The sequence below is a fragment of the Manis javanica genome, chromosome 15, assembly GCF_040802235.1.
Source record: "Manis javanica isolate MJ-LG chromosome 15, MJ_LKY, whole genome shotgun sequence".
In the NCBI taxonomy this organism is placed as follows: Eukaryota; Metazoa; Chordata; class Mammalia; order Pholidota; family Manidae; genus Manis; species Manis javanica.
In genome coordinates, this window is record NC_133170.1 from 81,772,829 (window position 1) to 81,798,636 (window position 25,808).

Consider the following 25,808-nt stretch of genomic DNA (forward strand, 5'->3'; position numbering starts at 1 on the left):
CCGACCCAGTCATGGGTACCACAGTGCAACTCTGAATTGAGTTTCAATACCCAAGGGCAGGTGGCTTCCCTGCCGGGCATGTACCACCCTCCCATTGGGCCCCATCCAGCGCGTTGAGCCCTCTTTCTAGTGCCCCTCCCTGGAAGCCTGCTCATAGTCAGACAGCCTGGCCTGCGCCTCCATCCCCATCCCAGCCACACATTCATGGGCACCCCCAGAGCTCGTGGCTGGGTCCCCTCCTTGCCTTGTCACCTTCCTCCTTTATCCCCCACCTCCCATAATACTCTCTTCCCAGTTTCAAAAACAAAAGATCTATTATGCATCTCAAATTTCAAGATAAAAAAGGTTTTAACAATTTTTAAAAGTAAGACATTCTAAATTTGGAAACACAAAAAACTCAGACCTTCCAGAAAACCATGTGCAGCCATCACTTTTGCCCCCCGAGAGAGCGACTATCAGCCCTGAAGCATCTTTCCCTCCACTATTCTAAACACACGCAGAGGCGTGCACCCTTTGTTCGCATGTCCTTTCCTCCATCGGTCCCTCCCCTGGGAATTTATCTCAAGGAGATTAGATGTGAAGATGTTTACCAAAATATTAACCATTAATAGGGAACTTTGAAAACCAGACACTGCATAATTAGGGAGCATGGCTCCGTGGGTACTAGACAACTGTTGGCAACACGTCCTTTTCCTAACATGGAAAGATGCTGTTGGTCATCAAGTGGACAAACCCAGCTTCTGAACAGCACGTGCTGGAGGCCGAGTCATGTGGCATGGGGACCCCTGGAACCCCACACTGCTCCACAAACCCCCTCCCAGGAGAAGCCAGCATGCAGGGCAGCTCAGTCTCACATCTGGGCTGGGGCCCCCAGTTCTGGGTCTGCCCCAGAGTTTCAGCTTCTCTCTGGATGGGCCCACATGGTCCCCCAGCCTTGGGTCAGGGGGCATTCTCGTCCTCGGGTCCTTTTGTCCTCAGTCAGTGGCTCCGGGGTGCTGCCTGCTTTTCAGAGTCCCCCCAACACCAGGACCAAAAGTGTTTTTGTATAGACCTTGGGGCCTCTGTTTCATGTCAGACCTTCCTAAACTTCACTCCAAATTTAGTAAGATTCCTTCCAACTGGTGGTGCTTTAACACACAGACGAAGTTTCATATTATTTATGCAGCTAAGCATAGGAAAAAATCATATGGCCCCACAAACACAGCAGCAGTCACAGAACTCAACCTGGGTGGCAGTGAGGGTGTGTAAGGACTGCCACACTGAATGCAATACACTGTGCAGTTTGAAAAGCACTGTCATCTCAGGAGATCTGGGCCCCTGTGAGCCTGCCTCGCCACTCGAGGCTGAGTTCTGCTTGCTGCCTGGGCCTCCTGTCCCCATACCAGGGCCCCTCGCTGGCCTGTCCCTGGGGAGACCCTGGTACCCACCCTGCCCCTATCTTCCTCTTTGACCACAGGTGGCGGTGCTGGCTGTCACTGAGCGGGCAGTGCCCCCAACCCCAGCTGCCCCCAAGGATCCTGCCCCACTCTGGGGCTCACCAGCTGCCCAGGGCAGCCCGGGGGATGGAGACTTCCAAGGTGAGTGGGCCAGTGGGGAAGCACATCCCGTGTGGGAGTGAGTCGGGGGAGTGAGACTCCAGCCCCCACTTTGCTGCCAGCTCCCTGCTTGGCCCCCTTCTAGGCCTCAGTCTCCCCAGCTCTCCAGCGGGCCTGGAGGAATGGTCTCCAGGGGCCCCTGAGCACTGAAGTCCTGGGAGGCCCAGCAGCCCCTGCCCCCTGCCAAGTGGAGCTGGAGACAGGACTCTGGGTGAAAGTGCCCCCTGTCTATGCTCCGCCCCACCCCCAGGGCTACTGGGGGCCAGAGAGAATGTGAGGGCCCTGCTGCTCCCGAGAGATGGCAGGTGCTGGCTGGAGGGCTAGGGCCAGGATCAGGCGAGAACAAGGCTGTGACTGCCCTGCTGACGAGCTTTCTCCCCCAGATCGAGGTGGTGCCCGGGGGCTCCCTGGGCCCACTGGCTCCAAGGGCGACACCGGAAGCCAGGGCCCAATAGGGATGAGAGGCCCGCCAGGTGAGCACCCCCGGCACTGTCCGGCTCCTGCTGCCCCGCCAGCCCCTTCTGGGGGACCCTGACCGGGCCAGAGGTGGCCCGGGCCCCCCCCGTCACTTGTCCCTCAGCCCACGCCTCTCTGAACCCTCTTTTGCATTCACTGGACCCAGACCAGTAGGAGGGGGCTCGGGCAGAGGGGAGCAATGGTGCCCCACACCAGCTGACCAGGATTCTTTCGGGGGATGTTGCAGGTATGGGAGCCCCAGGGAAGGAAGGTCAGGCCCATCTGGATGAGGCGGGAGGGCGGGGTGGAGAGGGCTTAGTGGGACTGACGTCTTAGGGGAAGCCTAAAGGATGACCTGAAGCATCTAACAGGCCAAGCACAGAGGACTGATAGAGGGAACAGCTCACGCAAAGCCTGGAAGGGAGAGGAGAGCATTCTGGAAACCGTTTCTAAGCACCTACTAAGTACCAAGTGTCCCTTGTCCTGAACCCCCAGGGGAGGCCTGTATTCAGCCCAGTAGAGGACTAGGGAGGTCAGAGCCAGGGTCCGCTCGGGCCTGTGGCCCCCAGAGCCCTCTCCTCTCAGTCCCCCAGGCCGCTTTGTCCTGTGGCGGCCACCCCGGGCTTCCCTTCTTCCTGCACACCCACCAACCCCTTTGTTCCCTTGCAGGTCCACAGGGCCCTCCAGGGAGTCCTGGCCAGGCTGGAACTGTGGGCACGCCTGGAGAGAGGGGACCTCCAGGCCCACCAGGGCCTCCTGGCCTCCCTGGGCCACCAGCCCCTGTTGGACCTCCTCACGCCTGGATCTCCCAGCATGGCAAGTCCCTTGGGGTCATGGCAGGTGGGGGTAGGGGTGGGACACGGCTGGCATAACCATTACCCCAGTGCCACTGCCATCTAACACACCTTATCATACCAGGCTTACCCTCAGTTGGCCATGTGTCACCTTATCCTTTGACAGGTGCAGCTCACAGATTGCCAAAAAGTGAGGGCCAGAGAGAGGTGCTCACACAGCTGGGGCGCAGGGGGGCAGCTTCAAACCCAAGGCACCTCCAAAGCCTGTGCTCAGAATCACCTGGCATCAGGCCCTCCTGCCAAGCCTTAAGCTGGCCAGGACCCAGCTCTCAGAGTGCTGGGAAGCTCAAGGCCTGGCAGTACGAAGCGAGCCCTGAGCTCCCAAGGCCGCAGCCCTGGCCCTGTACTCAGAGAGGCCCCAGCCCCGTCCACCCAGCTGGGCCCTGCTGTGATGGGCCCTGTCTCCTCTCTAGCCTGACCTACATGTGTGCTGCCAGTAGTCAGAGCTTGGAGTTTAGTGTCAGATTCAACCCCATCTGTGCCACATCTCTGGTGCATGACTGGGCACCATTCACTCACTCACCTGTCCCACCATTTCTTCCATCTCACCATTCATACTCTCTCTCCAAGCCTCGGTTCCCTCATCTGTACAACGGTATTAGTGGCACTGCAGGCCTCCCAGAGGTCCATGACACCCATGCACAGAAGCCTGGCACGAAGTAGGTTGGTCAATAAACGGGAGCTCGTATTATTACTCCCATTTGACATGTGACAGAATAGTCTCAGCAAGGCGGAGAGTCTCGCTGGACGTCACCAGCTGGGCTGCGGCAGGGTTAGAACCCAGGTCTCCCTGCCTCCTGGTCCCACGGGGCCAGCACTCTCCCCACTGCCCACCCCGAAGCAGGTCCCCCGTGGCCCCAGCCCCTCTGCAGGCCGTCCCATAGGGCCGTCAACACCGGCTTGGGAGAGGCGCCAGGTGAGACTGGCTGCCGCGCTCCACCCAGGCTGGCCCAGCCCTGCTCACTCATCATCGTTCCTTCCCCAGGCGACCCACTGCTGTCCAATACCTTCACTGAGACCAGCAGCCATTGGCCACAGGGACCAGCTGGGCCCCCAGGCCCCCCGGGGCCCGTGGGTAAGTTGAGTCCAGGCCTGGGGTCGGGTGGTGTTGGGGATGGCAGAGGGACTAGAGCCGTGGTATCAGGAGGGGTCAGCTTTCTGACATCGTGCTCTGTTCGGTCCTGAGGACATCCTGTCTTATTCCAGGTCCCCCTGGACTTCCTGGTCCCATGGGCGTCCCTGGGAGTCCTGGACACATGGTAAGTAGTTTCCAAGTGCGGAGCACTTAATTCCATCTCCATAAAATTTCTCATTCAATTCGTGTAACAGGAAACAAGTATTATTATCACTGACAGCCAAGAAACGTGGAGATTCTTGCCCTAAGGCTATGACCAGCACATGGCACCTTTCACACCAGGGTGGGGGCTGACGCCAGGGCCCTAACTCTGAGCCCTGGGCTGCACGAGCTACCTGCTGTGTGCCAGGTGCTGAGTGTGTGATAGAGAGCTCAGAGGCTCCGGCCAGGCTGGGGCTCCCTCCCCAACCCCTTTGCCCACCCAGTCTCTGCCCCCACACTGCCCCAGCACAAGGCTGAGGTCCTGTCTTGTTGCTCAGGGACCCTCAGGCCCCACTGGACCCAAAGGGATCTCCGGCCACCCAGGAGAGAAGGGCGAAAGAGTGAGTATGAGGTGGTTCCCGGGGGAGGATCCTGGGGGGTCCCTGGGCCTGCGTCAGGCCCTCCTCCTGACCGCGGACCCCCTTCCTCTCTTGTCTCCCGCAGGGACTGCGTGGGGAGCCGGGAGCCCGAGGGTCCAGGGGGCAGCGGGTGAGTGATGCTGTCCACCCTGCAGGGTCCCACAGGCCCAGCGCCTGCTCTGGCTCCATCCTCTGGGGCCGGGACTCCCAACCCTCCCTCCGTCCAGGGCCTGCTTGGGGCGCGTGCATCCTGTTCCCCATCTCTGCGCCCCTCAGCCCCTTTTCCCAGACACCTAGCTCTGGCTTTGTGTCTTCGTATCTCTTTTTCTTTCTCTTTCATTCTGTTCCTCTGTCTCTCTGACTCTCTATATTTCTCTTTCACTCTCCATTTCTCCAACTGTGATTGTAGACTTAGCTGTTTTTCCGTTTGGTTTGGTTAGTTTTGCATCATGTATTTTGAAGCCTTGTGATTAGGCGAATACACATTCAGGATTTTAATGTCTCCTTTTATCCTCGTGAAATGAGTAGCTTTCTCTCTGGTAATCCTGCTGGTTTTGAATTCCACTTTGACGTTAAAATAGCCGCACCAGCTTTTGTACACTTAGTGTCAGCATGGTATGTCTTTATCAGTTTTTTTACTTTCAACCTGTGTCTTTCTATTTAAAGTTCATCTCTTGTAAACAACATATACTTGCGTATTGCTTTCTTTAAAAAGAGTTTGATCGTTGGGTGTCATTTACATTTCACAATATGTATAATTATCGGTAGGGTTAGGTTTGAGTCAACCGTCTTTCTATTTATGTTCTGTTTACTCCGTTTCTTTTTTCCCCTTGTCCTGCCCTCTTTTGGATTGAGTCCTCTTTACAGTTCCATTTTATCTCCGCCAATGGCTTTGTGTTATTTTTTCATGGCTGCTCTAAGGATAACAGTATGCATCCTTGACATCACAGTTTACTTGAATTAGTATCATTCCACTTCAGTATAGGTAGAACCGTCACAGCTGCCTAATTCACCCCCTTCTGTCCTTGTGCTATTGCTGTCATATATTCTACTTCCCCACTTATTATAAATCCCACAGTGCATTGTTGTGATTATTGCTTTCAACAGCCAGCCGACTTTTGAAGAAGTTCAGAAAACAAAGAAAAATCGTATTTTACATCTACTGATGTATTTACCATTTTTAACACTCTTTATAACTTCCTGTGCCTCAAGATTTCCATCTGGTATCATTTGTCTTCAGCCTAAAGAATAGCCTTTAGCCTTGCCTGTAGTGTGGGTCCACTGGCAGCAAATCCTTGCTGCTTTTGTTCATTTAAAACTATCTTTATTTTACCTTAATTTTTGAAAGATATTTTCACTGGATATAAAATGATGGTTTGGCAATTTTCTCCCCTTTTAGCACTTTAAAGCCTATGGCCTTCTGGCTTACAGAGAGATAATTGGCTGTTATTCTTATTGTTGTTCCCCTATATAAAATTTGTCCTTTTTTCTCCGGCCTTTAGGATTTTCTCTTTACCCTTGCTGTTCAACATGCTGACCATGATGTGGTTTTTCTTTGTGTTTATCCTGCTTTGGGTTTGCTGAGATTCCTGAATCTGTCACGTCACTGGGTTTTTGTTTTTGTTGGTTGACGTATTTAACTAATAAAATCCATTTTTAAAGCATTTTTTGGGGGGTTCACAGCAAAATTGAGCAGAAAAGACAGTAAGTTCCCAAATACTCCTTGTCCTCACACATCCACAGCCTCTCCTATCATCACATCTCAAGTCACAGTGGTGCATTCAATACAACTGGTGAACCCACACTGACACATCCTCATCACCCAAAGTCCATAGTTTACATTAGGGGTAACTCTCAGGTCTGTGCGTTCCGTGGGTGTTGACAGATGTGCGAAGTCATGAATCCACCACTGGAGTATCATGCAGAATAGTTTTACTGAGCTAAAAATCCTTGGTGTTCTGCCTGTTTATCCCTTCGCCCCCTCTGAGTTCTGGCAGCCACTAATCTTTTTATTGTCTCCATAGTTTTGCTTTTTCCACAATGTCATATAGTTGGAATCATATCGTATGTAGCCTTTCCAGATTGGCTTCCTTCACTTAGTAACATGTATGTAAGATACCTCCACATCTTTTCATGGCTTGATAGCTCTTTTTTTTTTTAAGCTCTGAATAATATCCCATCCTATGTACTGCAGTTAATTTATCCATTACCTACTGAGAAACATCTTGGTTGCTTCCAAGTTTTGGCGATTATGAATAAAGCTGCTGTAAACATCCATTTGCAAGCTTTCGTGCAGACATAAGTTTTCAATTCATTTGGGTGAATACCAATGAGTGCAGTTGCTGAATCATATGGTAAGAGTATATTTAGTTTTGTAAGAATTTTTTGTGTGAGTTTTTATGAGAAACACTGTATGTGTGTATGTGTGTGTATGTGTAGATGTGTGTGTCTGTGGTGCAAACACTCAAGATCTACTCGATTAGCAAATTTAAATTATACAATGTAGTATGGTGAATTATGGTCACCATACTATATATTAGATCCTCAGAACTTAGTCATCTTATATCTGAAAGTTTGTACCCTTTTACCAACCTTTCCCCATTCCCCGGCCCTCCAGTCCCTGGCAGCCACCATTGTACTCTGTTCCTCTGAGTTCAACATTTTTTTGGTGTTTGGTTTTTTTAGATTCCACATACAAGTGATTCCATGCAGTATTTGTCTTTCTGGTTTATCTCACTTAGCATAACGCCCTCATCCCTGTCATTGCAAATGGCACGATTTCCTTCTTTTTTAAGGCTGGATAATTTTCCACTGTATATGTATATACTGCATTTTCTTTATCCATTCACCCATTGACAGACACTTGGGCCGTGTCCATATTTGGCTAATGTGAATAATGTTAGGTGAATAATAATGAACATGAGAGGGCAGATATCTCTTTGAGAAGGTGATGTCATTTCCTTTGGATAAATACCCAGAACTGGATTGCTGGATCATGTAGTAGTTCTATTTTTTTTTTTTTTGAGAGGGCATCTCTCATATTTATTCATCAAATGGTTGTTAACAACAATAAAATTCAGTAGAGGGAGGTCAATGCTCAATGTACAATCATTAATCCATCTCAAGCCTAATTCTCGTCAGTCTCCAATCTTCTGAAGCATAACGAACAAGTTCTTACATGGTGAACGAATTCTTACATAGTGAATAAATTCTTACATGGTGAACAATACAAGGGCAGTCATCACAGAAACTTTCGGTTTTGATCACGCATTCTGACCCATAAAAAATCAGGTCAAATATGAATGTTCATTTGATTTTTGTACTTGATTTATATGTTGATCCCACATTTCTCCCTCTATTATTATTATTTTTTTTATTTTTAATAAAATGCTGAAGTGGTAGGTAGATGCAATATAAAGGTAGAAAACATAGTTTAGTGCTGTAAGAGGGCAAATGTAGATGATCAGATGATCAGGTGTGTGCCTATGGACTGAGTATTAATCCAGGCTAGACAAGGGCAGCAAGACATCCACGGATGCAGAAGATTTCTCTCAAAGCAGGGGGGGTGAGGTTCTGAGCCTCACCTCTGTTGATCCCCAATTTCTCACCTGATGGCCTCCCTGCGACTGTGCCTGTCTTAGGTTGTTCCTCCCTTGAGGAATCTTACCCGTCTCTGGCTAACCAGTCATCTTCCGGGGCCATACAGGGAAATGTAAAGTTGGTAAGTGAGAGAGAAGCCATATTGTTTGAAATATTTAGCTTTTTACTTCTTTGCAGATTTATGCCCTGTGGCTTCTATGCCCAGCACTTGTCTCGAGGTATCTTTACCACCTGGAGGAATTATGATACTCGGTAAATTCGATATGAGGCACGAATTCTATTTAAGGGTTCTAATTAGGAAGAAAGAAGAAAAGCTACAGATGTAGCATATGGAAGGAAACATGGGAGGATTGATTATTTCTTTGACATATCTTCTTGTAGAGTACCTTAAGTATGTATAGGTTTTAAACTACTAACTAACTTGCGCACACATATTAACATAATAGGAATACGGTGACATAAACAAAGCAAATCTATAATTACCAGCCATCTCCAGTGAAGCCAAGAAAACCATTTAGGCACCCTAGGCATTTGTGAAAATTTGTCTATGATATGATGGATATTGTCCAACTGTACTTGAACAGTCTGAGAGAAATCAGACAAATTAAAGCAGCCCATTTCTGGGATCTGTTCACATCCCATATGTTCTTTTAACCGTAGATAGTCTATAGTCATGAGATTTTGGAGAGCTACACCTTGTACCCCTCCCAACCCCTGGTTGAGTACCAACAGTACAGATCCGGTCAAATTCGTTGTCTCACTGTATGCACATGCCAGCCTAGACATCTCCCTCCTCATTCCTATGGCAAGTCCAGGAGACGGTGGGCTGGATGCAGCCACAACCGCAGCATCGTCCGGATCCCTGTGGAGGCTTTTTGATGATCATCCCCCGGCACGAGTCCTCCAGAGAGTGCTGATGCCGGAAGCTCCTCCTCATATCGTATCTTAGTTCATTTTCTGGGTATCCAAGCTAGGCCTTGATCTTCTGCATAGAAACAAACAGACCCTTTGCCCACACTTTGGCATGCCCTCTATACCACTGTGCAGAACTCATTGGAGGTCAGCACACAGGAACTGCTTTTTTTTTTTTTTTTATTAAGAGAAAGGAATATTATCAGAAAAGAGTACCTCCATAGCTGATCATCTGACACCCTTTAAGTGATCAACATTAAGGATATTTAAAGCATGCGTTGATCTTTGATTTACCAATAGTTTTATCCTATCAAGGAGTAATCCCCCTTTTCTTTCTTTCTTTTTTTTTTTTTTTAATTTTTAATCTACACTTACATGAAGAATACTATGTTTACTATGCTCTCCCCTATATCAGGTCCCCCCTAACAACCACATTACGGTTACTGTCCATCAGCTTAGCAAAATGTTGTAGAGTCACTACTTGTCCTCTCTGTGTTGTGCAGCCCACCCTCCCCTTTCTCCCTCCCCCCCATGCATGCTAATCTTAATACCCCCCTTCTTCTTACCCCTCCCTTATCCCTCCCTGCCCACCCATCCTCCCCAGTTCCTTTCCCTTTGGTACCTGTTAGTCCATTTTTGGGTTCTGTAATTTCGCTGCTGTTTTGTTCCTTCAGTTTTTCCTTTGTTCCTATACTCCTCAGATGAGTGAAATCATTTGGTATTTCTCTTTCTCCGCTTGGCTTATTTCACTGAGCATAATACTCTCCAGCTCCATCCATGTTGCTGCAAATGGTTGGATTTTTCCACTTCTTATGGTTGAGTAGTATTCCATTGTGTATACGTACCACATTTTCTTTATCCATTCATCTACCGATGGACATTTAGGTTGCTTCCAATTCTTGGCTATTGTAAATAGTGCTGCGATAAACATAGGGGTGCATCTGTCTTTCTCAAACTTGATTGCTGCGTTCTTAGGGTAAATTCCTAGGAGTGGAATTCCTGGGTCAAATGGTAGGTCTGTTTTGAGCATTTTGATGAATCTCCATACTGCTTTCCACAATGGTTGAACTAATTTACATTCCCACCAGCAGTGTAGGAGGGTTCCCCTTTCTCCACAGCCTCGCCAACATTTGTTGTTGTTTGTCTTTTGGATGGCAGCTATCCTTACTGGTGTGAGGTGATACCTCATTGCAGTTTTAATTTGCATTTCTCTGATAATTAGCGATGTGGAGCATCTTTTCATGTGTCTCTTGGCCATCTGTATTTCTTTTTTAGAGAACTGTCTGTTCAGTTCCTCTGCCCATTTTTTAATTGGGTTATTTGTTTTTTGTTTGTTGAGGCATGTGAGCTCTTTATATATTCTGGATGTCAAGCCTTTATCGGATGTGTCATTTTCAAATATATTCTCCCATACTGTAGGGTTCCTTTTTGTTCTATTGATGGTGTCTTTCGCTGTACAGAAGCTTTTCAGCTTAATGTAGTCCCACTTGCTCATTTTTGCTGTTGTTTTCCTTGCCCGGGGAGATATGTTCAAGAAGAGGTCACTCATGTTTATGTCTAAGAGGTTTTTGCCTATGTTTTTTTCCAAGAGTTTAATGGTTTCATGACTTACATTTAGGTCTTTGATCCATTTTGAGTTTACCTTTGTATATGGGGTTAGACAATGGTCCAGTTTCATTCTCCTACATGTAGCTGTCCAGTTTTGCCAGCACCATCTGTTGAAGAGACTGTCATTTTGCCATTGTATGTCCATGGCTCCTTTATCAAATATTAATTGACCATATATGTTGGGTTAATGTCTGGAGTCTCTAATCTGTTCCACTGGTCTGTGGCTCTGTTCTTGTGCCAGTACCAAATTGTCTTGATTACTATGGCTTTGTAGTAGAGCTTGAAGTTGGGGAGTGAGATCCCCCCTACTTTATTCTTCTTTTTCAGGATTGCTTTGGCTATTCGGGGTCTTTGGTGTTTCCATATGAATTTTTGAATTATTTGTTCCAATTCATTGAAGAATGTTGCTGGTAATTTGAGAGGGATTGCATCAAATCTGTATATTGCTTTGGGCAGGATGGCCATTTTGACGATATTAATTCTTCCTAGCCATGAGCATGGGATGAGTTTCCATTTATTAGTGTCCCCTTTAATTTCTCTTAAGAGTGACTTGTAGTTTTCAGAGTATAAGTCTTTCACTTCTTTGGTTAGGTTTATTCCTAGGTATTTTATTCTTTTTGATGCAATGGTGAATGGAATTGTTTTTCTGATTTCTCTTTCTATTGATTCATTGTTAGTATATAGGAAAGCTACAGATCTCTGTGTGTTAATTTTGTATCCTGCAACTTTGCTGTATTCCGCTATCAGTTCTAGTAGTTTTGGAGTGGAGTCTTTAGGGTTTTTTATGTACAGTATCATATCATCTGCAAATAGTGACAGTTTAACTTCTTCTTTACCAATCTGGATTCCTTTGTATTTCTTTGTTTTGTCTGATTGCCGTGGCTAGGACCTCCAGTACTATGTTAAATAACAGTGGGGAGAGTGGGCATCCCTGTCTGGTTCCCGATCTCAGAGGAAATGCTTTCAGCTTCTCACAGTTCAGTATAATGCTGGCTGTGGGTTTATCATATATGGCCTTTATTATGTTGAGGTACTTGCCCTCTATTCCCATTTTGCTGAGAGTTTTTATCATGAATGGATGTTGAATTTTGTCAAATGCTTTTTCAGCATCTATGGAGATGATCATGTGGTTTTTGTCTTTCTTTTTGTTGATGTGATGGATGATGTTGATGGATTTTCGAATGTTGTACCATCCTTGCATCCCTGGGATGAATCCCACTTGGTCATGGTGTATGATCCTTTTGATATACTGTTGAATTCTGTTTGCTAATATTTTATTGAGTACTTTTGCATGTACATTCATCAGGGATATTGGTCTGTAATTTTCTTTTTTGGTGGGGTCTTTGCCTGGTTTTGGTATTAGGGTGATGTTGGCTTCATAGAATGAGTTTGGGAGTATTCCCTCTTCTTCTATTTTTTGGAACACTTTAAGGAGAATGGGTATTATGTCTTCTCTGTGTGTCTGATAAAATTCCGAGGTAAATCCGTCCGGCCCCGGGGTTTTGTTCTTGGGTAGTTTTTTGATTACCGTTTCAATTTCTTTGCTCGTAATTGGTTTGTTTAACTTTTGTGTTTCTTCCTTGGTCAGTCTTGGGAGGTTGTATTTTTCTAGGAAGTTGTCCATTTCTTCTAGGTTTTCCAGCTTGTTGGCATATAGGTTTTCATAGTAGTCTTTAATAATTCTTTGTATTTCTGTGGAGTCTGTCGTGATTTTTTCATTCTCATTTCTGATTATGTTGATTTGTGTTGATTCTCTTTTTCTCTTAATAAGTTGGGCTAGAGGCTTATCTATTTTGTTTATTTTCTCAAAGAACCAGCTCTTGGTTTCGTTGATTTTTGCTATTGTTTTATTCTTCTCAATTTTGTTTATTTCTTCTCTGATCTTTATTATGTCCCTCCTTCTGCTGACTTTAGGCCTCATTTGTTCTTCTTTTTCCAGTTTTGATAATTGTGATGTTAGACTATTCATTTGGAATTGTTCTTCCTTCTTCAAGTGTGCCTGGATTGCTATATACTTTCCTCCTAAGACTGCTTTCGGTGCGTCCCACAGAAGTTGGGGCTTAGTGTTGTTGTTGTCATTTGTTTCTATATATTCCTTGATCTCTATTTTGATTTGTTCATTGATCCATTGATTATTTAGTAGCATGTTGTTAAGCCTCCATGTGTTTGTGAGCCTTTTTGTTTTCTTTGTAGAATTTATTTCTACTCTTATATCTTTGTGGTCTGAAAAATTGGTTGGTAGAATTTCAATATTTTGGTGTTTACTGAGGCTCTTTTTGTGAGCTAGTATGTGGTCTATTCTGGAGAATGTTCCATGTGCACTTGAGAAGAATGTATATCCTGTTGCTTTTGGATGTAGAGTTCTATAGATGTCTGTTAGGTCCATCTGTTCTAGTGTGTTGTCCAGTGCCTCTGTGTCCTTACTTATTTTCTGCCCAGTGGATCTATCCTTCGGGTGAGTGGTGTGTTGAAGTCTCCTAAAATGAATGCATTGCAGTCTATTTCCCTCTTTAGTTCTGTTAGTATTTGCTTCACATATGCTGGTGCTCCTGTATTGGGTGCATATATATTTAGAATGGTTATATCCTCTTGTTGGACTGAGCCCTTTATCATTATGTAGTGTCCTTCTTTATCTCTTGTTACTTTCTTTGTTTTGAAGTCTATTTTGTCTGATATTAGTACTGCAACCCCTGCTTTCTTCTCACTGTTGTTTGCCTGAAATATGTTTTTCCATCCCTTGACTTTCAGTCTATGCTTATCTTTGGGTTTAAGGTGAGTTTCTTGTAAGCAGCATATAGATGGGTCTTGCTTTTTTATCCATTCTATTACTCTGTGTCTTTTGATTGGTGCATTAAGTCCATTTACATTTAGGGTGACTATTGAGAGATATGTACTTATTGCCATTGCAGGCTTTAGATTCGTGGTTACCAAAGGTTCAAGGTTAGCTTCTTTAGTATCTTACTGCCTAACTTAGCTCGCTTATTGAGCTGTTATATACACTGTCTGGAGATTCTTTTCTTCTCTCCCTTCTTATTCCTCCTCCTCCATTCTTCATATGTTGTGTGTTTTGTTCTGTGCTCTTTTTAGGGGTGCTCCCATTTAGAGCAGTCCCTGTAGGATGCCCTGTAGAGGTGGTTTGTGGGAAGCAAATTCCCTCAGCTTTTGCTTGTCTGGGAATTGTTTAATCCCGCCATCATATTTAAATGATAGTCGTGCTGGATACAGTATCCTTGGTTCAAGGCCCTTCTGTTTCATTGCATTAAATATATCATGCCATTCTCTTCTGGCCTGTAGGGTTTCTGTCGAGAAGTCTGATGTTAGCCTGATGGGTTTTCCTTTATAGGTGACCTTTTTCTCTCTAGCTGCCTTTAAAACTCTTTCCTTGTCCTTGATCCTTGCCATTTTAATTACTATGTGTCTTGGTGTTGTTCTCCTTGGATTCTTTCTGTTGGGGTTTCTGTGTAATTCCATGGTCTGTTCGATTATTTCCTCCCCCAGTTTGGGGAAGTTTTCAGCAATTATTTCTTCAAAGAGACTTTCTATCCCTTTTCCTCTTTCTTCCTCTTCTGGTACCCCTATAATACGAATATTATTCCTTTTGGATTGGTCACATAGTTCTCTTAGTGTTGTTTCATTCCTGGAGATCCTTTTATCTCTCTCTATGTCAGCTTCTATACGTTCCTGTTCTCTGGCTTCTATTCCTTCAATGGCCTCTTGCATCTTATCCATTCTGCTTATAAATCCTTCCAGGGATTGTTTCACTTCTGTGATCTCCTTCCTGACATCTGTGATCTCCCTCCGGACTTCAGCCCACTGCTCTTGCATTTTTCTCTGCATCTCATCCCATTGCTCTTGCATTTTTCTCTGCATCTCTGTCAGCATGTTCATGATTTTTATTTTGAATTCTTTTTCAGGAGGACTGGTTAGGTCTGTCTCCTTCTCAGGTGTTGTCTCTGTGATCTTTGTCTGCCTGTAGTTTTGTCTTTTCATGGTGATAGAGATAGTTTGCAGACCTGGTACAAGTGACCGCTGGAAGAGCTTCCCTTCTTGTTGGTTTGTGGCCTTCCTCACCTGGGAGAATAGCGACCTCTAGTGGCTTGTGCTGGGCAGCTGTGTGCAGACAGGGCTTCTGCTTCCTGCCCGGTTGCTATGGGGTTTATCTCCACTGTTGCTGTGGGCGTGGCCTGGCTGGGGCTGCTCCTCCAAAATGGTGGAGCCCTGTTGGAGGGGGAGCGGCTGGGAGGCTATTTATCTCCGTAAGGGGCCTCTGTGCTCCCTGCTGCCCAGGGGGTTAGAGTGCCCAGAGATCCCCAGATTCCTTGTCTCTGGTCTAAGTGACCTGTCCTGCCCCTTTAAGACTTCCAAAAAGCACTCTCCAAACCAAAACAACAACAGCAACAATGAGAGAGGGAACAGAAAAAAAAAAAAAAAAAGGAAAAACACTTGATTTTTTTTGTGTCCTCAGGTGCTGGGCCCAGGCACCCACTCACTGGTCCTGCTGCCCTGCCTCCCTAGCACCAGGGTCCCTGTCCCTTTAAGGCTTCCAAAAAGCACCCACCCACTGGTCCCGCAGGGAAAAATGCGCAATATTCTTTGTCCTCAGGCGCCGGTCCCAGGCACCCGCTCACCAGTCCCGCCGCCCTGCCTCCCTAGCACCGGGGTCCCTGTCCCTTTAAGGCTTCCAAAAAGCACTCGCCAAAAAGATAAAAAAATGGGGAAAAACGCGCGATTTCCTCCGTCCTCAGGTGCCGGTCTCAGGCACCCGCCCACCGGTCCCGCAGGGAAAAACGTGGGATATTCTTTGTCCTCAGGCGCCAGTCCCAGGCACCCTCTCACCAGTCCCACCGCCCTGCCTCCCTAGCACAGGGGTCCCTGTCCCTTTAAGGCTTCCAAAAAGCACTCGCCAAAAAGAGGGAAAAAAAAGGGGAAAAACGCGCGATTTCCTCCGTCCTCAAGTGCCGGTCCCAGGCACCCGCTCACCGGTCCCGCCACCCTGCCTTCCTAGCAACGGGGTCCCTGTCCCTTTAAGGCTTCCAAAAAGCACTCGCCAAAAAAAAAAAAAAAAAACCAGCCTGATTTCTTTCCACCCGCCGGGAGCCGAGGGGAGGGGCGCTCGGGTCCCGCCGGGCCGGGGCTTGTATCTTACCCCCTTCGCAAGGCGCTGGGTTCTTGCAGGTGTGGATGTGTTCTGTATGTTGTCCTGTGTCCTGTGGTCTCTATTTTAGGAAGATTTTTCTTTGTTATATTTTCATAGCTCTATGTGTTTTTGGGAGGAGATTTCCACTGCTCTACTCACGCCGCCATCTTGGCTCCGCCCTGTCAGTAGTTCTATTTTTAAGGAAATGGAGAACATCCATACTGTTTTCCATAATGACTGTACCAGTTTACATTCCCACCAACAGTGTACGAGGGTTCCCTTTTTCCTACATCTGCACCAGCACTTGTTATGTTTTGTCTTATTAATAATAAACATTCTAACAGATGCTTATTATATCAAGGTGAAATATCAAGTTATGGTCTTGACTTTAATTTTCTTGATGATTAGTGATGTTGTACATCTTTTCATATACCTGTTGGCCATCTGTGTGTCTTCCTTGGAAAATTGTCTATTCAGCTCCTTTGCCTATTTTTTAATGGGATTACTTGTGGGAGGTTTTATGGTTTTTGGTTTTTGGTTTGCTTGTTTTGGGTGATGGTGTTTGTTTTTTGCTACTGAGAGGTGTAAATTCCATCTATGTTTTAGATATTTCCTTATTGGATATGTGATTTGCAAATATTCTCTACCCCTCCATAGGTTACCTTTCCATTTTGTTGATGGTTTCTCCCTCGCAATGCAAATGCTTTTTAAATTGTTTGTTTTCTTATTGTTGAGTTTTGGCAGTTCTTTGTATATTTTGAATAGTAATCCTTTATTAAGTGTGTCTTTTGCAAATATTTCCTCCCAGTGCTTGCCTGTTTTCTCATTCTCTGGACATTGTCTTTTGCAGAGCAGAAGTTTTCATTGTAATGAAGTCCAGCTTGTCAATCATTGATTTGTTTCATGGATTGTGCTTTTAGTGTCATATCTAAAAAGTCACGATCAAACCCAAGGTCATCTAAGTTTTCTCCTGTGTTATCTTCCAGGTAGTTTTGTGTTTTACATTTAGGTCTGTGAGCCATTTTGAGTTAATTTTCATAAAGGGCGTGAGGTCTATGTCAAGATTCATTTTTTTGCATGTAGATATCTAGTTGTTCCAACATCATTTGTGGAGGACTGCCTTTGCTCCCTTGTCAAAGATCAGTTGACTTTAATTATGTGGGTCTACTTCTGGCCCTCTAATATGCTACACTGTTCTCCTTGTCTATTCTTTACCCAATACCACACTGTCTTGATTACTGTAGCTTTGTAGCGAGTCTTGAAGTAGAACAGTATTAGTCCTCTGACTTTGTTCTTGTCCTTCAGTATTGACTTGGCTCTTCTGGGTCATTTGCCTCTCCATGTAAACTTTAGAGTCAGTTCGTCGATATCCACAAGATAACTTGCTGGGATTTTTATTGGGATTACATTGAATCTATAGATCAAATTGGAAAGAACCGCCATCTCAACAGCATTGAGTTTACCCATCCTTGAACATGTAGTATCTCTCCACTTACTTAGTTCTCCTTTTATATTGTTCATCAGAATTTTATAGTTCTTTTCATATAGATCTTGTACATGTTCTGTTAGATTTGTACCTAATTATTTCAATTTGGGGAGTGCTAATGTAAAGGTAATGTGTTTTAATTTCAAATTCCCCTTGCTCATTGATAGTATATAGGAAAGTGCTTGGGCCTGGTGCTTTCTATTTTTGAAAGGTAATTAATTATTGATTCAATTTCTTTAATAGGTATAAGACTACTCAGATGATCTATTTCTTCTTGTGTGACTTTTGGCAGATTGTGTCTTTCAAGGAATTGACCAATTTCATCTAAGTTATCAAATTTGTAGACATAGAGTTGTTCATAATAATCCTTTATTATCCTTTTAATGTCCAAGGAATCTATATTGATATTCCCTCTTTCATTTCTGATATTAGTAATTTGTGTCCTCTTTTTAAATTATCCTGGCTAGAGGCTTATCAATTATATTGATATTTTCAAAGAACTAGCTTTTGGTTTTGTTGATTTTTCTCTATTGATTCCTTGTCTTCAATTTCAGTGATTTCTGCTCTAATTTTTATTATTTATTTTCTTTTGCTTACTTTGGATTTATTTTACTCTTCTTTTTCTATTTTCCCAAGGTGGAAACTTAGTGATTTTAGATCTTTCTTTTTTTCTCATATATACATTCAAGATATAAATTTCCTCCAAACACTGCTTTCACTGCATCCCACAAATTTTGATAAATAGCATTTTTATTTTCATCTAGTTCTAAATATTTAAAGTTTTCTCTTGAGATTTCTTCTTTGACCTATGTGTTACTTAGAAACTCTGTTAATTTCTTTAAAAATCTTTCTTCTCTCTGTGCTTCATTTTGGGTTACTGCACTGACCTGTCTTCAAGTTAATCGATTCCTTCTGTTATGTATCATTATTTTGAACAAACTGTTATCTGTTAGATCCATTAAGAAGAAGAAAAATAAAGTTTCTTTCTTACCTTCACTTATTCCTTTCTTGATGCTCTTTCTTTTTTTAATTAAGGTGTCATTGATACATAAACTTATAAAGGTTTCACATGAGCAACATTGTGGTTTCAACATTCACTCACATTATCAAGTCCCCCACACACCCCATTGCAATCACTGTCCATCAGTGTAGTAAGATGCTACAGTCATTACTTGTCTTCTCCGTGCTATACTGCCTTCCCTGTGACCTACCTATATTGTGTGTGCTAATCATAATGCCCCTTAATCCCCTTCTCTCTTCCTCCCCACCCACCCACCCACCCGAGCCTTCCCTCTGTTAACCACTAGTCCCTTCTTAGAGTCTGTGAGTCTGCTGCTGTTTTGTTCCTTCAGTTTTGCTTTGTTGTTATACTCTACAAATGAGTGAAATCATTTGTTACTCGTCTTTCTCCACCTGGCTTATTTCACTGAGCATAATACCCTCTAGATCCATCTATGTTGTTGCAAATGGTAGGATTTATTTTCTTCTTATGGCTGAATAATATTCCATTGTGTATATGTACCACCTCTTCTTTATCCATTCATCTACTGATGGACACTTAGGTTGCTTCCATATCTTGGCTATTGTAAATAGTGCTGCGATAAGCATAGGGGTGCATATGTCTTTTTGGATCAAGGATCTTGTTTTCTTCAGGTTAATTCCTAGGAGTGGAATTCCTGGGTCAAATGGTATTTCTATTTTTAGTTTTTTGAGGAACCTCCATACTGCTTTCCACAATGGTTGAACTAATTTATATTCCCACCAGCAGTGTAGGAGGGTTCCCCTTTCTCCACATCCTTGCCAACATTTGTTGTTGTCTGTCTTTTTGATAGTGGCCATCCTAACTGGTGTGAGGTAATATCTCATTGTGGTTTTAATTTGCATTTCTCTGATGATTAGTGATGTGGAGCATCTTTTCATGTGCCTGTCGGCCATCTGAATTTCTTCTTTGGAGAAGTGTCTGTTCATCTCCTCTGCCCATTTTTTAATTGGCTTATTTGCTTTTTGTTTGTTGAGGTGCATGAGCTCTTTATATATTTTGGATGTCAACCCTTTATCGGACCTGTCATTTATGAGTATATTCTCCCATACTGTAGGATGCCTTTTTGTTCTATTGGTGGTGTCCTTTGCTATACAGAAGCTTTTCAGCTTGATATAGTCCCACTTGTTCACTTTTGCTTTTGTCTCCCTTGTCCAGGGAGATATGTTCATGAAGAAGTTGCTCATGTTTATGTCCAAGAGATTTTTGCGTATGTTTTTTTCTAAGCGTTTTCTGGTTTCATGACTTACATTCAGGTCTTTGATCCATTTTGAGTTTACTTTTGTGTATGGGGTTAGACAATGATCCAGTTTCATTCTCTTGCATGTAGCTGTCCAGTTTTGCCAATACCAGCTGTTGAAGTGGCTGTCATTTCCCATTGTATATCCATGACCCCTTTATTTTATATTAATTGACCATATATGTTTGGATTAATATCTGGACTCTCTATTCTGTTCCACTGGTCTGTGGCTCTGTTCTTGTGCCAGTACCAAATTGTCTTGATTACTGTGGCTTTGTAGTAGAGCTTGAAGTTGGGAAGCGAGATCCCCCCAGCTTTATTCTTCCTTCTCAGTATTGCTTTCACTATTCAGGGTCTTTTGTGGTTCCATATGAATTTTAGAACTATTTGTTCCAGTTCATTGAAGAATGCTGTTGGTATTTTATGATAGGGATTGCACTGAATCTGTAGATTGCTTTAGGCAGGATGGCCATTTTGACAATATTAATTCTTCCTAGCCAGGAGTATGGGATGAGTTTCCATTTGTTAGTGACCTCTTTAATTTCTCTTAAGAGTGTCTTGTAGTTTTCAGGGTATAGGTCTTTCACTTCCTTGGTTAGGTTTATTTTTATTGTTTTCTTTGCATAATTTATTTCTAGTTTCATACCTTTGTGGTCTGAGAAGCTGGTTGGTACAATTTCAATCCTGAATTTACTAAGGCTCTTTTTGTGGCCTAGTATGTGATTTATTCTGGAAAACATTCCATGTACACTTGAGATGAATGTGTATCCTGCTGGCTTTTGGGTGGAGTGTTCTGTAGATGTCTGTTAGGTGCATCTGTTCTAATGTGTTGTTCAGTGCCTCTGTCTCCTTACTTATTTTCTGTCTGGTTGATCTGTCCTTTGGAGTGAGTAGTGTGTTGAAATCTCCTAAAATGAATGCATTGAATTCTATTTCCCCCTTTTATTCTGTTAGTATTTGTTTCACATATTTAGGTGCTCCTGTATTGGGTGCATAGATATTTATAATGGTTATATCCTCTTGCTGGGCTGACCCCTTTATCATTATGTAATCCCCTTCTTTGTCTCTTGTTACTTTGTTTTGAAATCTACTTTGTCTGATATAAGTACTGCTACTCCTGCTTTTTTCTCCATTTTATTTGCATGAAATATCTTTTTCCATTCCTTTAGTTTTAATCTGTGTATGTCTTTGGGTTTGAATTGAGTCTCTTGTAGGCAGCATGTAGATGGATCTTGTTTTTTTATCCATTCTGTTACTCTATGTCTTTTGATTGGTACATTCAGTCCTTTTACATTTAGGGTGATTAGATATATACTTATTGCCATTGCAGGCTTTATAGATTTGTGGTTACCAAACATTCAAGGGCAGCTTCCTTACTATCTAACAGTCTAACTTAACTCGCATTTTATTACACTATTTCCAACACAATTTAAAGATTCTTTCTTTTTCTCCCTTCTTCCTCCTCCTCCACTCTTTATATATTAGGCATAATATTCTGTACTCTTTGTGTATCCCTTGACAGACTTTGTGGGTAGTTGATTTCATTTTGCATTTGTTTAGTAATTAATTGGTCTACTTCCTTTAGTGGTTTTATTTCCTCTGGTGGCAGCTATTTAGCCTTAGGAGTGCTTCTCTCTATAGCAGTTCCTTTAAAATACACTGTAGAGATGGTTTGTGGCAGGTAAATTCTCTCAACTTTTGCTTATCTGGAAATTATTTAATCCCTGCTTTTAAATGATAATCTTGCCGGGTAGAGTATTCTTGGTTCAAGGCCCTTCTGTTTCATTGCATTGAATATATCATGCCATTCTCTTCTGGCCTGTGAGGTTTCTGATGAGAAGTCTGATGATAGCCTGATGGGCTTTCCTTTCATGCGTATCTTTTTTCTCTCTCTGCCTGCTTTCAATACTTTCTCCTTGTCCTTGATCTTTGCCATTTTAATTATTATATGTCTTGGTGTTGCCTTCCTAGGGTCCCTTGTGTTGGGAGATCTCTGCACTTCCATGGCCTAAGAAACTATTTCCTTCCCCACATTAGGGAATTTTTCAGCAATTATTTCCTCAAAGAAACTTTCTATCCCTCTTTCTCTCTCTTCTTCTGGCACCCCTATATGCAAATATTGTTCCATTTGGATTGGTTGCACAGTTCTCTTATTATTCTTTCATTCCTAATTTTTCTTCTGTGCTTCAGCTTCTTTGTTTTCCTGTTCTCTAATTTTTATTTCATTTTCCATCTCCTCTACCTCATCTAATCTACTTTTAAATCCCTCCATTGTATTCTTCATTTCAGAAACTATATTTTTCAAAGTTTCTCTTTCTTGAAGTCCTCCCTGAGATCTTGAATACTTTTCTGTAGCTCCGTGAACATGTTTATGATTTTTATTTTGAAATCTTTATCCAGAAGACTGGTGATTTCGGTTTCATTTAACCCTCTTTCTGGTGTCTTCTGCTGGATTTTCGTTTATACAAAATTTTTTTTGCCATTTTGTTTTTCTAGTAATTCCTATGAAATAACTTTGTGTACGTGGCACCCTCTAGTGCCCAGAATCTCTACTCTCTGGAGCTGCCCAGCACCTGGAGGAATGGTGGGGGTCACAGGCAAGTGGTACTGGTGCTGGCCAGGAGGAAAGACCTCTTTCCTGCATCCCAACTGCAGTGGTATAAGTGCACTGCCAAGGCCAGTGGGCTGAGCATGCAGGGAGGTGCCTCCACGTTATGCCCCTATAGCTGCCATAGGTGGGACCACCCTCTGGCTGGCCTGGCACAATGGTGGGTGCAGGTGTGAAGACCAGTGCCTGCTGGGAAGAAGGAGCAGCAGGCTGTATATCACAGTAGAGGGGCCTCAGTGCTGCATTGCAGCCAGGGGGATGGAGTGACTGAAGCTCTTGAAAGTTCCCAACCTGCTGGGCTGTGCTGGGATGATTTTATCCACCTGCCCTTTCTCCTGAGCAGCAATATCTGTGTAATCTTTGTCCCTTTAGCATGGCCCTCACTGTTGGGAAGTCTTTCAAAGTGCCTACCTTTCTTTTGTCCTGGAGCAGCCAGTTGTGGGTACCTGTTATCCACAAGCAGCTGGAATCTCAGTCTCTCTGAGTTTTCTGCCTGTCTTTGCTTTCCCACCCCACTAATCTCCAGAGCACCATGTAATGTGGGTTTGTGCTCCTGGAGCAGATCTCCAGGACTGGGAGTTTAGCAGTCCTGGGCTTCTACTCCCTCCCAGCTCTGTTTCTCTTTCTCCCACCTGCGGGCTGGGGTGGGAGGAGGCTTTGCTACTTTACCCTTTTCTGTGAGGTCTTCTCTTTTCCCCAGATGTAGGCAGTCTGTTTTGCAGTATTAGGGTCACTCTTTCAGGATTAGTTGTATTTGCTCTATTTTTGTGATATATGTGGCTTTGGTAGGAGGTTTCTGCCACACGTCTCCTACCACCATCTTTTTCAATTCCCCTGATGTTCTTTCTATATATAAATACAAGTTTCTCACTTATATAATTTCCTTATCTTTGAGGAACTTTTTTTCATATTTCTTGTAAGGTAGATCTACTGGCAACAAATTCCCTCAATTTTTGTTGTCTGAGAAAGTCTTTCTCCTTCACTTTTGAAGGATAGTTTCACAGTGTACAGATTTCTAGGTTAGTGTTTTTATTCTCTCAACACAAAATATTTCACTCCACACTCTTCTTGTTTGAATGATTTTTGAGGAGAAGTTGGGTATACTTCTTACCTTTGCTCCTCTAGATAAGGTTTTTTTTTCCTCTGGCTTCTCTTAAGACTTTTCTTCATCTTTGATTTTCTGAAGTTTGAGTTTGGTATTTCTAGGTGTAGTAATTTTTGGCTTTTATCCTGCTTGATGTGCTCTGAGCTTCCTGGATCAGTGATTTGGTGTCTGGCTTAATTTTGGGATATTCTAAGTCATTATTGATTCAAATATTGCTTCTGTTCCTTTCTCTCTCCTTTCTGGTCTTCCCATTGCATGTACATTGCACCTTTTGTAGTCATTCCACAGTTCTTGGATATTCTGTTCTGTTTTTTCCAGTCTTTTTTACTCTGCTTTTCATTTTGGAGATTTCTATTATATTCTCAAGCTCGGGGATTCTTTTCTCAGCCACATCCACCCTACTAATGAGCTCTCCAAAAGCATTCTTCATTTCTGTTACAATTTTTTTATCTCTAGCATTTCTTTTCCTTTTCTTAATATACAAGCCATATGTTTTAACCTAAAAAATATAAATAATAACATTATATTATATAACCATATTCCTGACACCAAGCTTAAGAAATAGAACCTAATCAGTGTCCTTGAAGTCCCCCATGTGCCCCTCCCCTGTCACTTCCTCCTTGAAAGATATCTTAAAGGAATATGAACTATTGGCCAGGAAACTGAAGGACTTGTGACTGCAGGTAGTATTTTCATTATGTTCTCTTGCTCTGGGTAGGACTTCAGGGAGGGGACAATCTGGGAGATAAATGGCTGAAATTCTGTGGAATTTGTTTTTCTGAACTATGGCTCCCAACACCAGAAAGAAGGGCCTTTGCTAGGGTCAGAGTATTTCGTATGAGACCTGAGAAAGATGTGATTGTCCTTAATTAACTGACCCTGTGAAGAGGACCCTCAACTGAATTCTAGCATTTCTGTTTGAACCCTTCTTAGAAATTCCTTCTCTCCGCTAACCATTATCCATTTTAGCATGTTTTCTATTTTTTTCCCATTAAAACCCTTAGCATATTAATCACAGTTGTGTTTTAATTCCAGATCTGTTAATTCCAACATTTGCACTATATCCGACTCTGGTTCTGATATTTGTTCAGTCTTTTAAAACTGTTGTTTCTTACCTTTCAGTATGCCTTGTAATTTTTTGTTGAAAGTTCAACATGATGTACTGGGTAAAAGGCACTGCAGTAAGTAGCTCTTTGGCAATGCAGTGGTGAGGTGTGTGTGGGGGGGGAAGCATCCTGTAGTCCTCTGATCAGGGCTCTGTCTGGTGAGCCTGTGGCCCTGGACTGCGAACGTCACCAGAGCTTCTGTTTTGTCTTGTTTTTCACCATAGATGGGACAAAATGGCTAGAGGGCACTGGAGTTGGGTTATTTCCTTCCTCCATTTGGAAGCTTAGAGCCACTAGAGTTGGGCATTTCTCTACCCCAGGTCCATTAGGCTCTGGTAGCATGGTTTCTCCTGAGGGACGACCTGTTGGAAAGAACAGAATACACTGGTGTATTTCAAGATGGTTCATTCCCCGCACCCCCGCCAAAAGCATGAAGGGATTTTTCTCTGACATCTACTGTGAGGTCCTGACAGGGCTCCTGGAAGCAAAACTCACAAAAGTGGGTGGGGTCCATAAGATTGGGTCCTCTTGGAATTTTTAACTCTCAGAGTTGTCCCCAATGAGCCTCCAGCAATTTGTCAATCACGTTTAAGTTTTCCTATCTGGGCCCTGGTTCCCAGAGAAGTTTCTGCTCCTGTAAATTGTGATCCACCTGACTGTCTTGCAGGTTTGGGGGCAGTGGTTTGCCCTATGATGGCTTTAAAAAGAGGCACTGATTTTTCAGTTTGTACAGCTTTTTACTTGTTGTTAGGGCAGAATGGCAACTTCTAAGCTCTTTAAATGCTGGATCAGAAACAGAAAATCTGTTTTGTTTTTAAATTAAATTTGGAAAGAAATGGTTAATATTTCTTCAAAGATTTTTTTTCTATTCCTGTGCTCTCCTTACCTCCTGGGATTCTAATTACACTTGATTCTCATCCCTTGAGTCATTGAGGCTCTGTTAATTTTTTAAAATATCTTTCTTCTCTCTGTTCTCCAGTTTGAATTATTGCATTGACCTGTCTTCAGTTAATAGATTCTTTCCTTTGTTGTGGCCAATTTTATGTTAATCCCAGCTAATGAAATATTTTATTTCAAATACTGTCATTTTCATTTCCATGATTCCCACTTGATTCTTTTTTACAATGTTCACATCTCTCCTGAAATTCCCCATTTCATCACTCATTATATCAATTCCACCAGATTTGTTAACATATTTATCATAGATATTTTAAACTCCATGTCTGCAAATTTCAACATCTGTGTTGGCTATAGATCTGTTTCTACTGACTTGCTTTTTCTCTTGAGTGTAGGTCTCATTTTCCTGTTTTTCCCTTTTTCTTCACATGTCCAGTAATTTTTCTTGCATAGCTGGACAATACAGATAA

The 25,808-nt window shown here is 43.4% G+C and overlaps 1 protein-coding gene across 3 annotated transcripts in view; it reads left to right on the plus strand.

Moving 5' to 3' along the window:
• The window catches only part of EMID1 (EMI domain containing 1), a 52,941-nt gene that overhangs the window by 16,371 nt on the left and 10,762 nt on the right, over positions 1-25,808 (plus strand). For all 3 annotated transcript variants that reach the window (XM_036993546.2, XM_036993550.2, XM_036993545.2), the window contains exons 6-12: positions 1,457-1,577; positions 1,979-2,068; positions 2,721-2,867; positions 3,891-3,980; positions 4,112-4,164; positions 4,520-4,582; positions 4,686-4,730. In XM_036993546.2, the coding sequence (XP_036849441.2) occupies positions 1,457-1,577; positions 1,979-2,068; positions 2,721-2,867; positions 3,891-3,980; positions 4,112-4,164; positions 4,520-4,582; positions 4,686-4,730 (609 nt within the window). The remainder of the gene's footprint in view (positions 1-1,456; positions 1,578-1,978; positions 2,069-2,720; positions 2,868-3,890; positions 3,981-4,111; positions 4,165-4,519; positions 4,583-4,685; positions 4,731-25,808) is intronic.